Genomic DNA, 14,726 nt, shown 5'->3' with positions numbered 1-14,726 from the left:
AAAATCAACGGCTGAAAATAAAATCTTACAAAATGTAATAATATGACATTAAATTTTAAATCAAAGAATATTGATTTTGTTTTATATAGTATAAAGAATTTTTTTATCAAAATTTCACGTGATTTGATATTTCTACAAGACCTGTTAAACTGCAAATGGCTCACTACGGCCATTGAAATTTGTTGATTTTGAGCCCATTCGATCACTAGCAAATGATATCGAAAATAATAAAATTTATTTCTAGGTACAATACTCTAGATCAATTTTAACGGAGCCGATCGACGATTCGAAAGTTCGCAACATCGAAAACGAGCTGGAAGCCGAAAGGCTCCGTGCTTCGATAGCATAGTAGCCTCACTCTATAAATATATATATATATAGAGTTGAGCTATGATACTTTACAAGTACACCTCATGGTGCTATTAGGTTTTAAGCCATTGGATCTACTTTTTGATTATTAATAGCCTTGAATTAAACACATCCACCTACACCACCACTACCACCACCTACACCATCATCTGAACCTCACATCTCTCCATCCAATGTAAAAACACAAGTATCACCCCCATAATACTTTTTACAATTCCTAGCCCTACTCTATATATATATATATATATATATATATATATATATATATTAATTATATATATATATATATATATATATATATACCAACTATTTTAATTAAATTATTATACAATATATTAAATAATTAGAAGAAATAATAACGATAATACCAAATTATTTTGATATTGTAAAATTGGTCTTCTTTTTTATATATATTTTATATATAATAGCTTTACTTATTTTAAATATTAAAATAATAAAAGTAATAATTATTTTTTTTTTCCTTAACTGCACAATAGTTTTTTTTTTTATTTTTGTTCCTTCTTTCTTTGATTGAGGGCTATCAACTTTTATAGTTAAGTTACAACAAATTTTTATCTTAAAATTATAATTTATTGATTTATTACAAGAAAAGTCATTATTTTCTCATGTTATTATTCATTGTATGTAGTGGAAGGCGGACTTATTTCCATCTTTATGCAATCTTTCTACAAAAATGTAACTTTATTTTTCATCTTCTTTATGCACATATCTTTCTACAAAATGTAAGTTTATTTTACTTTATGCACAATCTTTCTACAAAATGTAAGTTATTTTCAAAATTCGAAAATAATTACTTTAAGATTTGGTCTGTTGTAATGTATATATTATCTTCTTTTTTTTCAGGATATATACCAGTCGCTTTGCACTTCGTCATAGTATTGAAATTTCGAGCGCATAAATATTTACCCTATCGCAAGAAATGCTCAATAATACTTTGGGAGGTATGTTTGATATTATATTTAAATTTTTGATTGATTTGTGAAAATATCGATATACATACATGACTAATTATTCACAATAATAATTATTTTTTATTTAAAAGAATCATAATATGTATATGCTTTCCAATTCTAAAAAATTACTTTTCAAATTTAGTCACTTTAAATCCTTCAAAAAATAACTTTACAGAATTAGTCATTAAGAATTTGAAATAAAATTAATTTTCTTCGCCATTTCAATATTGTGTATTAAAAAATATATAAATAATAATTATGTTAAATTTTTAATGGATTTGAACCTTTTTACTTTTTCATTTTAAAATCTTTTCATTTTAAATTATTTACTTACAATCTATTAGTTTATCATGATAGTATTTATTTTAATTTGATTCAATAATTTTTCTAATAAAAGCTTACTATGTAAAAATTAATATATATTATATAAAAATTATAATAAAAATATATTAAAAAAACTTAATATGTAAAAATTAATATGTATTATATAAAAAATGTAATTAAAAGATCAATTTAAAATTCGTGCATTGCAAGGGTTAGTTGCTAGTAATAAAATAAGCAGAGGCGGAGCCACGTGGACACATGACGGTGATGTCTATGGTGCCACGTGTTCCCGTCCACTCTAGAAGGGATTACTTTAACACAAAATTCGTTTTCGACGTGGCGAGGATTTTTTTTTATTTTTTATTTTTTCTGTCCTAATCTTAAAGCACGATATCCCTATAAACATCGCTTTCGGGAAGTCGACGGATGCGACGGGGAGTACGCAAAGGTCAAAGATGAAGATAAAGATAAGGTTTGTGTCCAAATTAATATTAACATCTTTATTTACAGACATAATAAATATAAATAAAAAATAAATATAAAATTAATAGATAAGAAAAAAAAACTAAAAATTTAACTCATTAATTTATGATGTGAGAATTTTAATCTCATTACGAAAGGCTTGGTGATCGATACGTGAGGTCTCAAGTTTAAATCCTAGTTGATTCATATTTTTAGCTGAGTTTATTTCTAAATGAAATAAGCAAAACGGATAGCATGCTACCTATCTCTAAAAAAAAAAAAAAAAAAAATTAATCTCATAACCCTGCATAATGAATGTGTTTGGAATTAATGTTGATATTATGTTATCCAAAATGACGGGCTTGTAAATAACAAACTCAAATATATATATAGAGAGCTAGTCTCCTAGACTATCTATAATACCGAGGCTCCGGTACTATAATTTCGTTTTCGATCTTAGGGTGTTTAATTCAATGATCTACACCGTTAAAACTGATTTAGGGTATTTAAAGTTTTTAGAAACAAAATTTTATATTTTTTCGACATAGTTTACTTTACGATCAAACCATTTCAAAATTGTCAATTTTTAATGGTTACTATGGCGAGTTTGGAGTTTAATGGTGTAGAAGAATCTAAATTTTTTCAAATTTTGATAAAAAATACTTTAAACTATCTATCTTAAATTTAAAAGTCCTATACTCAAATTTTAAAGATTATTCAATTTTTACTATCTATTTTGACATAATTTATTTACAAAGTAAACGATGTTCAAAAAAAATAAAATTTTATTCCTAAGAACTTTATATATTCTAGATCATATTTAACGGTGTGGATCATTAATTTGAACACTCTAAAATCGAAAACATGACTATAGTACCGAAGCTCCGGTACCATAGATAGTATAGTAACATAATTCTATATATATATATAGTGTGACACCACATTGCTNTATATATATATATATATATAATTAGGCTGGAATACTATTAATAGCACCAATGACTTGTGCTATTAAGTTTTCTGTCCTTGGATTAAAAGATGTGTGGTTAGAATGATGTAGGTCCTTTAGGGTTGAGTGAGTGGTTGATTGAACAGTATAATCTAACAGGTAAAATTAATCTAATGGGTAAAATTATGTACAGTTATTCTGATTACTGACTCAAAGTTAAGGTTTCAATTTTTAGTGAGTCTCTTCGAGGGTTTGTGATAAACTAATATATTGACCGATTTATGAAGGCACAAAAAATGAGAGAGAGAGAGAGAGAGAGAGAGAGAGAGAGAGAGAGGTTGATTCGATCCTTAGTAATGGCAACATTACTAATTAGATTAATAATCTATTTAATAATTTATTATTATAATTAAAATTAATTAAAGTTTAATTAATTTTGTTTTTGATTGTTCTAAGGATAATGGTGGAGCAATAATTCCAGATTTTTAATCCGAGCTATTATTCTTAGTACGAAAAATAGCGTTTAAGTATAAAGATGAGATAAGGACTTATCCTTACTCTTATCCCCGAACCAAAAGAGGTGAAAAGATATAATACCGCATGTGCCGTGCCAGCAAAGCCCGCATTTATTTATAGTGTTATGGTTCAGCTGAATACGACTAGACTTGGCAATCTTGATCCATACCCGCAGGTGCCCGTGGGTTATCCGCAAATTTGCGGGTATGGGTACCAACTTTTCTAACCCAAAAAATTATAGATAAAACAGGTGGGTACCCATTAAGCTGTGGGCGTTTTGGGTAACCCGCGGGTACTCGTACGGGTATACGCACATATATTTTTAAATTAAAAAATATATTTTCTTAATTAAAATACATATATTTTTATTTATCCATCATAAAAATTCTAACCCTAATTTTTTATCACGTCTTTTATATTACAAAATTTGTTTGCTTTAAGACTTTAAATATTTTTATTGTATGTTATGATATTTTAAATAATGACTTATGTTATATTTTAAAACTTATACATATGTGTTTGCATTTAAAAAATATAAGAGAAAAAAAAAAGAAAAAAAAATTGCTGGTAACCGGCATACCCACCCGCCCACCCGCGGGCAGGTATGGGTAAAGATGTTGATTATCCAAAAATTTATGGGTAAATTTTATCCATGCCTAAGTAACCCGCGGGTATAATGACCCGTCCGTGTGTTATCCAACCCGCCTGTTTGCCAGATCTAAATGCGACCCAGCATGACCCATGGGTTGGGCCAACATGACCCAATTTAGACTCCGAAATACACTCACCCCAGATAAAAATTAAAACACTTAATTATAAAAAGCTCTTAATGTAGTTTATTCTGTGTCTCAAATATGAAATACCTCCTTGCGTAAATTATTCGGCATGAGATTTTCTTTTTTGTGATTAAAAATTAGAAATTTAATTCACTTTGATCAAAAGGTCTTAATATTTACAATTTGGTATAAGCATAAAAAGTAATTTATTTTAGATAAATATGTAGAGAACTTACATGAATAGTGGATCATTTGATTCTACTATTCAATCTTTCAAAATTTTAATTTTACTATTCAATTTTTAAATTTATTTAATTGAGTCAATAAATGATATATTGACTTCAAAATTTAAGCTAATTATTCACTTTAATAAATTTATAATTGTAAGTATTGTATAAAATAGACTAATTAAATATATAAAAGTAACGACGCATTTAAATTTTAAAATCAAACTGCTGTTGATTGATTGAAATCAAATTAATTAAAAAATTAGATAGTAATATTAAAATTTTGAAATATTTGAAAACTGACTCAAGATGGTCTAAAATTTAGGTAACTTCTAGATATATTTTTATCTTTATTTTATTACCAAAAAAAAGGACTTGGAGTGAGCCGTTCACGATGACGTGGCAAACTCGGTCTATTGCAAATAATGTAACTAACCTGCTTACTCTCTTTGTGCGCGCCAAAACAAGCCCCAATTTCCCAATTTCGAACAGAAGCAAATAACGAAACCCTAATTCCCGTCTTCTTCCTCCTCCTCCCTTTCGCTCTCCCATGGCTTCTTCTTTCCCCCCATTCTCTTCCTCTTCCCCGCGTGCCATGCGGGAGCGAGTTGTTGTACTCGCAAACCCTAGCGCGCATACCCTAAATAGCAAATTACGTACTCGCCGAAGAGGAGAGAGGGTCTCTTTTGCTATTAATGGCGATCCGGTTCTTTCGGATCATCTGTTCTAGGGTTTTATTTTTGGAGGGGAGGGAGAATGGTCGAGGGAGGCGATCATGAATGCGGAGGTACAATGTAGCTTTCTAGGGTTCGGCTCCTCTCTTCGAGGGAGAGGAGATTAGGGTTTCGTCTTCCCACTTGCCCCCATTTTTTATCCCTTCGGCGCGATGAGCTGCTTCGCTTGCGGCTCCCGCCTGAAGGATCCTCCGCGGCGGAGCGGCCACAGCATGCGCTCTCGATCCCTATCTGGCATCGTCGATTCCTTAGGTATGATCTCCATTCTCCATCTTTCTTTTTTCCCCTCAATTTCTTTTTTGCGTTGTTTTCGTTGTTCTTCATAGCCTCGTTGTTCCATTTGCATCTTATTTGCCATTTTTTGAAGATCTGTAAGTGTCTTTTTGTGGCCTCTTTGTTCTGTTTGTAGAGACCGAGAAGAGGGCTCTCTCTCCGGATGGCGAGAGAAGCGGCGGCAGTGGAGCCTGTAGATTCACCTTGCAGCAGCTTGCTGCTGCCACGCAGAACTTCCGGGAGGCGAATTTGATCGGAGAAGGGGGGTTTGGGAGGGTCTATAAAGGGTTCTTGGAATCAGGCCAGGTGAATGAATTATTCATTTTCTTCAATTAGCTTGATCCGGTTTTATTTCTTTTTATTGAAAAAGTTTCAATTTTGATGATGATTTTGTTGTTGAACACTTACGAACAGGTTGTGGCAATCAAGCAGCTCAATCGGGAGGGGGTGCAGGGGAGCCGGGAATTTCTGGTTGAGTGTCTTATGTTGATAATGCTGCACCATCCGAATCTCGTCACCTTGATCGGATACTGTGCCGAGGGCGAGGAGAGGCTCTTGGTTTATGAGTACATGTCACAGGGTAGCTTGGAAGGCCACTTATTTGGTAAGTTTCTACACTGTGAGAGGCTGAGAAGCCTGAGAGTAAATGCATGAAACTTTTCCCTGTATTCGAGTTTCTTTTTTTTACTCTTCCTGTCGAATCTAACTCCGTGGATGTGACTTTTGCTTTGAAAAATTTAATTTTCATGAATTCAACTGCTTGTGGTGTCGTGTGGGAAGTTTTAAGAAGGGCGTCTGGTGCTTAATTGTGGTTGATAAACTTTCAGGCCACAAATTTATGAAAGATCAAGAGTTCGTAAAAGAGTAAATGTGCTGTTCATAGTATTTCTAGGCTAACCAAAACAGTAAATTCATAAGCGCTTCCGCTGTAAATGTGCTTACTATCCTTAAATGCGGTAAAGTTAGAACCTGGGTTACCTCCATTTTTACGCCCTAGCGCATCAGATGATTTTTAATGCTGGCTCGGCGCTGTATTATAATTGTAATGGTTATGTTAGGTTTCTTGTGCTCTCTCGTCTATTAGTGCTATTTGTCAACCACAACATTGTCATCTTAGGTTCCTTTTATTTCTTAATCTATTATCTGTAAATGTTCAGTACTTGGGGCTGCAAAACCTAAGTGGGTTTAAACTTTTGCCTCATTGTGTCGCTCACATCTTATAGTTTTTAGCCGCATATTAGTGCCTGTTCTTGGCACCATTTTTTTCTTCCTTGCAGTTTGTTAACTTGTATAATGAATAATTTAACCTTTCCATACATTCCTATAACTTCCTATTACTTCTTGCGATACGTTCCTATTACTTTAATCGGTGTTGTTATTGTTGTGGTACATGCTATAAGGGCGAATATCAGGAAAATTGTAGTTTCCTCACATTGCGGATTAATGTGTGGCTTTCGTTTCATCAGATGTGCCTCCTAACAAAGAGCCACTCGATTGGAACACTCGGATAAAGATTGCTCTTGGGGCCGCAAAAGGGCTCACCTATCTGCACGACACGGTTAACCCGCCGGTTATTTACCGCGACTTGAAGTCTTCAAATATTTTATTAGATGATGACTTCAACCCCAAGCTCTCCGATTTTGGGCTGGCCAAACTTGGGCCTGTCGGCGATAACACTCATGTTTTGACGAGGGTGATGGGAACGTATGGCTATTGCGCTCCCGATTATGCTATGAGCGGGAAGCTGAACGTGAAATCTGATGTATACAGCTTTGGTGTGGTTCTGTTGGAGATCATCACTGGAAGGCAGGCTGTTGATTTCTCCAAAGAATTTGACGAGCAGAAGTTAATAGAGTGGGTAAGTAATTTCATCCCCTAACTTTTGTTTCCTCTGTGAAAGAAGTCCAAAACATCTGATGGTCCGATCGTTTTGCTATAACCTGAGTTTATTCGATGCATTCTGTGTACGTGGTTTTCTACGTTGTTAGGCGCACGTAGTTCCTTTCTCATCATCCAAGCTACCGATGTGTTGTGAGTTTCGTCTGATGAACTTACTTTTTGCAGTCGCGCCCTTTCCTCAATGATCGTCGGAGGATCATTCAACTGGCCGACCCATTACTGCAGGGGCGCTTCCCTCGCCGCGCCTTTTACAAGCTGGCTGTCATTATCTCACTGTGTCTCCATGGGAAGCCCCATCTGCGTCCCACAATGCGTGATGTGACGGCCGCGCTCGACCATGTGGCATCTCAACCCTACATCTCCGACGCCAACCGTAAAAACTATTGCTCCACCCCTCTGCCCTTAGCCCCCTAACATCCCTATATGGTCCCACTGACGAAAAAATGTTGTAAATAATAAGTAACTGACGAAAAAATGTTGTAAATAATAAGTAATATGATATATACTTTCCTGTCACACAAACTTAGAATGTTTCATCACAGGACTAAGTGTGTGTACTGATCCACTTTCTCTTTTGCGTTTTTATTCTGGTATATATATATATATATATATGGGGTCCGGCTACTATACTATTATGAGTACGATCGCCCTCGTACTCATAAGTTGTTTTCAATGATAGACCTTCCGAATCGACGATCCACATCGTTAAACGTTATTTACTGTATTTAAAACTTCTAGAAATCAAATTTTATAAATTTTCGACATCATTTACCTTACGATCAAGAGGTCATAAATTTGACAATTTTTAACGGCCGGTATGGGATACTTGTTAGTTTAACGGTGTAAAAGAATCGAAATTTGTTGAATTTTTGATAGAAAATTGTATTCACTACATAGATAAAGATCAATAACTCTGATCTTGAATTGAAGGATCCGATCATCCTTTTTTAGGACGTCGTTCGATTTTGATCGTTCATTTTATGCCCACTTGATGGACTTTATTATGATTTTGAAAATTTACGAAATTTATTTTCTAGAAGTTTCAAATACTCTAGATCATATTTAACGGAGTGGATCGTCAATTTGGAAGCTCCATTATTGAAAACAACTTATGAGTACGAGGGCTCCAATGCTCATAATAGTATAGTAACCATGGCTCCAATACTCATAATAGTATAGTAGCCATGGCCTATATATATGTATGGTTATGATAAATTGGTTTAAGGGCATCTTACATTACCAAAATTTTTGTAGTGGTTCAGTGTATTTACAATTTTTTTGAACAAGATTTTTTAGATTTATCAGAAAACTTGAGCTTTTGGAGAATAATGTTTAGATATTTCTGATTTTTTTTGCGTTTATTATCTATACTTTCTCTCGCGTATGGGCTTGAGAAACGTATGGGTCAATTGTCCGATGAAATGTAAAATAATCTATTTTTTCAAATTAAGATCATTTTTAATGAAAGTAGATTATCTTCCAAAATTAGAAGTTAGGATTTTTTATTGGAAATGATCAAGTTGAGGGATCCAATTTAAAAATAAGTATAGGTTAGGGGTTTTCACACAATTTCACCTTTCTTTTTATTTAAATATACTTCAGTTTCTGGCTACAGTGGTGGGCTCTCGGGTTCGAACTTTAAAGATGCCAGGAAAAATGCATCTTAGGTGGTCCACTACTGATCTGGTGGATCAGGCCCACGCAATTTTTATTTAGGTGGTTCACAGTTGAGGTGGTGGACCAAGTTCACGCAATATTTCCCGAGATCGGTCCTCGGCCAGTGACGTCACAAGGCTGGTCAACCTGATTTTATTCTAGTCAACGGTCAAACTCGTAGCATTTCCTGCTGTGTTCAATCAATCCAGCTCATTAAACTACATCAATTAATTTCTTTAATTCGTTTGATCGTGATATCACTTTTCATAATCTACATTAATTCCATATTTTATTATTATTATTATTATATACGAATAAAATAATTTTATGAGGTCGTCAAAAGTCTAAATAGGACTCGAAGCTTTTATTTATTTACATCTTGAAGGACAATACCAATAATAGATTACTTGTTATTTTAATGCAATAATAGATTACTCATTTATTGGATTTTTTAGGTGAAATAAATCTCTGTCAAATGGGTAATCTATATTACACTTTATATGCGAATTAAAACCGATCAAAATTTCAAACTAAGTCCTCATTTTGTACCCAAACATGTATAATTACTTCGATCCATTGGCACGAGTGTCAACGAATATTTTTTTTAAATTCCAAAAAATAGGGGAATTTTTCCCACGTTTTCGCTGTGTGACACGTATGTGAGAAAAAGTAACTATTATTAATTTCTTTGGTTTGCTTATTTTTAAGGATGGTTGACCCCACTAAATGGTCAATGGAGCATCATTATTTTATCCATAAATTTGATCAAATCTAATAAATAAAATAGCGACAAGCTTCACCGTACTTCTCTACCAATAATAAAATATACTCTATCAATATCACTATTATGAATCGCCTTCAATTTTTACTTTTAAAATACGATTTATTTTGATCAGTATTTTGTTAATCAATTTTGTCTATAAATAAACTAATAGTAAAATATGCTCCATTAATAACATGATTATGAATTATCTTCAATTTTCACTTATAAATGGAGATACATTTTCGCATTTTAATACAATGCAACCATATATATTTACGTGGAACTTAGTAAAAGGTTGATGATGAAATGTCATATGAAAAAGATTGGATGGTATGAGTCAAATGTTCGGAGATTCGAACCCAAATATTGGTAGAGTTGCTTGTGTTTTATAAGGTTTAGTCAAGTTTGGTATAGTTTATCCACTGTTGATAATATCTAGTTAGGCTAATGTACTTGTATTATTATTATATAGTTTAAGCCTAACTAAGTTACTAACCCCCTAGATGCTCGAAAGTCTCACCTTTTAATACGGCATATATATATATATATATAAAATTTTGCATATTAGCTGTTTTATTTATATTTTTGAGATATGAACTTACTTGAAATATAAAGCAATTAGACTCTGAACTTGGGGAGCTCAGATTCCAACTATTAAATATTTAGCCACTTGCGCTAGGAATTGAATTTAACACAACATATGTTCGAATAACCACACACTCCCATAACGTTATTTCCATCATTTTTTCTATATAAAATTACTAAGCATTTGTTTGAATGCACTAATATAGTAATATCTTGTTCAACATATCTCTTTTGTTTACTTAATAATATATAGAAATTAATTAATGGGGAACATATTTAGATGCCTATAATAGCATGCATATTATATCAGCTTCCAAGTCTTTTTTTTTTCTTTGTTTTTTTTATGGATTTTAACATTTTGATTGTATGGCAATAGAAATCATGTCTGCTGTCACCTTGTAAAGTTGTAAGACTCTGAGAGAAAGCTCATCAGCTGTGATTAGGGGTGTAAACGAGCCGAACATGAATATATATAAAAAATAATTTATAAAATCTTATTCATTAGACTTTGATTTAATAATTGAAACTTTATATATAAATAAGTTTTTTGATAATTAAGCTCACATTTATATTTTTATTTTCCTAAAAATTAAATAATAAAAATATATATTATATATAATTATTTATTAATATATAAAAATATAAATTATATAAATATGAAATATATGTATTTGAGCTGTTATCGAGCCGAACGCATGCTGACTTGCGAATAGCGAGCTGGATTGCCACCCCTAGCTGTGATTAATGATGCAAATCTCATAACACAAAAATAATTATAGAATAACTTATTCTAATATCCAAATAAATATTTCTGATATAGCATTATTTATCAGAAACGTTACCACCTAAGTGATTGACTCGTGATTTATTCTCACCAACACCTATGTAAAGACTCTTAATTTTATATATAATTTAACAAAATGCTACTTTATGGCACGGCACCTCTCCTAGGTTTGATTTTGAGCAAATCTTACCTAACAATTAATATAGCTAGACTCTGACTAAATATTCTTCTCATTACTTAAATGAGAGGTTTCAAAGGTATTTAAAAAAAAAAAAAAAAGGAGGTTGAATCACAATAAATTATTGTGAAAATTTCATAAGTACTATCCACTTTTATTGTTTAATTGTTTAGCTTTAGCTTTTTGGCAAAAAGAAAGAGAAAAAGTTTCCTACAAGTGAGAAAGTGAACAGTGGTGTCAAAGAAAGAAGCTGTTAATAGATAGATCGTGTTCACAAGAGCAAATCCAAAATTAGGCCTTAATTAATGTTGCTAATTCTCTCTATTTTGTGAAGAAATAAAAAACTAAAATATTTCATTGTGGTCCAAAATTAAGATGAGCTTCTAATTGGGTCTGAAAAGTATTTATGACATGATTTTTATCATACACTGCAACATAATATGAAAATTCTATCATCTTCTTTTAAAGAATATTTATTTTTAGCTACTTATTTTGTATCCACTTGATGTACAAAATAAACCATATCGAAAAGTCATAAAATTCGATTTATAGATACTTTAAATGATATAGATCATATTCAACGAGACCAGTTGTCAATTCGGAGATTTTATTGTTGAAAATAAATAGATAGCGTGAGAGATTGTTTTAATTTCATAGCGTACCATATAGTACTGTAATTTTTTTTTTTATTTTTTTTTTTGAGAGAACACTACTGTAATTTCGATTATACTTTTGTTTGCTCACTGCTTGGACCACTTTTCAACGAAGCAATTGTTTAACAGGTGTGAGGCCTCAAAGTCAACATAAAATACAAAATAAAATAAATAAAAAAGTTGGTCAAAGTCTTAAATAAATAAATTCCGCGTGGCATTGAAAAAAATAGTACCACATATTTGTTGAACTTCGTGAAAGGTTCCTTTCGCAGGTATTATCAAAAGTTGGATTGGATTAATTAAAGGGTATTTGTGTGTAACAATAGTTGTTGCTTTAAAAAAATAATGATATTTATATATTTTTATATTTAAATATATTCTATTAGTTATAATTTAAGATTTGTTAATGTTAATTATTGTTCTTAAGTGGAACTGTTCGTACAAAAACAACAAAATAATAATGTGGTTTACTTTTTAAACATCGATATTTTGTCGTATATATAAGATCCACACATTAAGTATTAACTACATTCTAGTATACGACATATTGAGAAATATTTCCATGTATATACATAGATAGTATTATTAACTACATTCTAGTATACGACTTTTTAATTCTACGCATAAATTTTTTTTGGATAATATCTGATATGTTTTTAGATGATCAAAATATTCTTATTGATCTTAAAAAGTTCTTTCAATTTCCGTCTAGAATTTATTAATGGGATTGATTTTTAGGAAAATATTTTGTACATATATTGTGGAGTAAATTTAAAATTTTTCAATAGTATTAGAGACATATAAGCAAAAGTTTTCTTTTTTATTAGTTTTTTTTTTTTACCATCATATCACCATAGTAAATATTTATTTGATAATTCATACTTTACAATTAAATTCCAAATTTTTAATGTAATAATAATAAATATGATTCGGCATATCCAAAGATCAATATAGAAAAAAATGTGAAAAATTTTGTACATATTTCGAATTATGTAATTGTTTTTTGAATATAATATAACACACATTGTAAACTGAATATATTATGCGATGCACCAGGTGCATGAAATTTTATCTCCTACATTATAGCTGGACCACATTACCCGCAACAGGTTGATTAGACCTTTCATTTTCTTTTATTTTGGGCTAAGAAAAATGCTTCATGTACATATATACTCCACTATAGGCTTTAAATCTTAAACCTCATTATTATCAAAAAATTTAAAAAATTATTTTAAATTTTTATTATTAGAATAAAATTGATTGATAAGGTTAGTAAGTAAATATTGACCTTTGATTGTGTAGAATGTAAATCTTACACTTATTTTATTAGCGTACGTGTATTATTATTAATATTATTTTAACGCTATGCAAATTTGTTACTATAAAATTTTACAGCTAAGTTTAACAATTATTTTAAAACTTCCACCTGTTTGACATGGAAATAAAACACTAGATAAAGATTAAGGGATGTTTAAAGCAAAAGTATCATTGCAGGATGAGATAAAATGCTGAGAGAAATTTTATAATGGTTAAATGTAGTAGAATCACTTGAACTTTCACCAGTTTGTAGAAAGACACCTGAACTTTTAAAAATTTTTATACTTTCCACCTAAATTTTAAAAGCTGCAATTGATCATCTATCCATAAAATATGTGTTTAACCGCTTTCTTATGATGACTATTTTTGACGGGGCAATGAAAGTACAGATTGTTGATGATGTTAGAGAGCTCTGGGCGAAGGAGACCGAAAGAGGGAATGATCGTAGGGCAGTGAAGATGCTTTGTTTTCTAGCAGCAATCTGATAGGTTCTTTGGAGAAAGAAAGAAATGATGTAAATTTTAAAAATTTTAGCTCCGATCTATTAGAGGCTGCTAGAATTTATAAGGACTTGGCGAGGCAATGGGCGAGGAGTTGCCGCTGCCGAGTAGATCGATTTTGTACTTTTATTATTATTATTATTATTATTGTGGTCCAGTAGCCTTATATTTTATAACTCAATTAACTTTTCAAATGAATGAAGCGAGTAATGCGTTTTTTTTTTTTGATTAATTTCATACAGGTCCCTACAAATATAGTGAATGATAAATATATTCCCACAAAAATTAACTTTCATATATTGTTTCTGCAAAAGTCTCGATGTTTTCAAATATTTCTCTACCATTAGAATCCGTTAGAAAATTTTAATTAACCATAGGTTAAATATTTAACCATGATTAGTTTTTGATATTTTTACCTCTTTATATTATACTGTTATGATTTTGAAGGGATACATTTGTAATGACAAAATTGAAAATATAAATCGTTCTTTGATGGTAACAAATCAAATGGACATATTTGAAAATATCAAAACTTTTGTAAAGACAATATATAAAAGTTGAACTTTATAGAAATATATTTGTCATTCACTATATTTGCAAGACATATATAAAATTATTATTTAATTTTTTTTAAAAAAAGAGTAAGTTATTGCAGGTCTAGCACTGCTCTTTGAATCTAGCCTTATTTGACTTGCAATGGTGATGTTTCCATCATGGGCACCATTGACTGGAAGACTGAGAAAGGGACAGGAATAAAGAAGAAGAAGCAGCAGCAGCAGCAGATTGG

General features: G+C 31.3%; 1 protein-coding gene across 1 annotated transcript; it reads left to right on the top strand.

Annotated features, from left to right (window-relative positions):
• LOC109728984 (probable serine/threonine-protein kinase PBL21) lies at positions 5,095–8,063 on the top strand. The gene is made up of 5 exons (XM_020259564.1): positions 5,095–5,583; positions 5,741–5,910; positions 6,019–6,208; positions 7,071–7,462; positions 7,669–8,063. The coding sequence occupies exons 1-5, from the start codon at positions 5,484–5,486 to the stop codon at positions 7,915–7,917; spliced, it is 1,101 nt and encodes a 366-aa protein (XP_020115153.1). The 5' UTR covers positions 5,095–5,483; the 3' UTR covers positions 7,918–8,063.

The sequence above is a fragment of the Ananas comosus genome, linkage group 25, assembly GCF_001540865.1.
Source record: "Ananas comosus cultivar F153 linkage group 25, ASM154086v1, whole genome shotgun sequence".
NCBI lineage: Eukaryota > Viridiplantae > Streptophyta > Magnoliopsida > Poales > Bromeliaceae > Ananas > Ananas comosus.
This window is presented reverse-complemented; position numbering and strand designations above follow the sequence as displayed.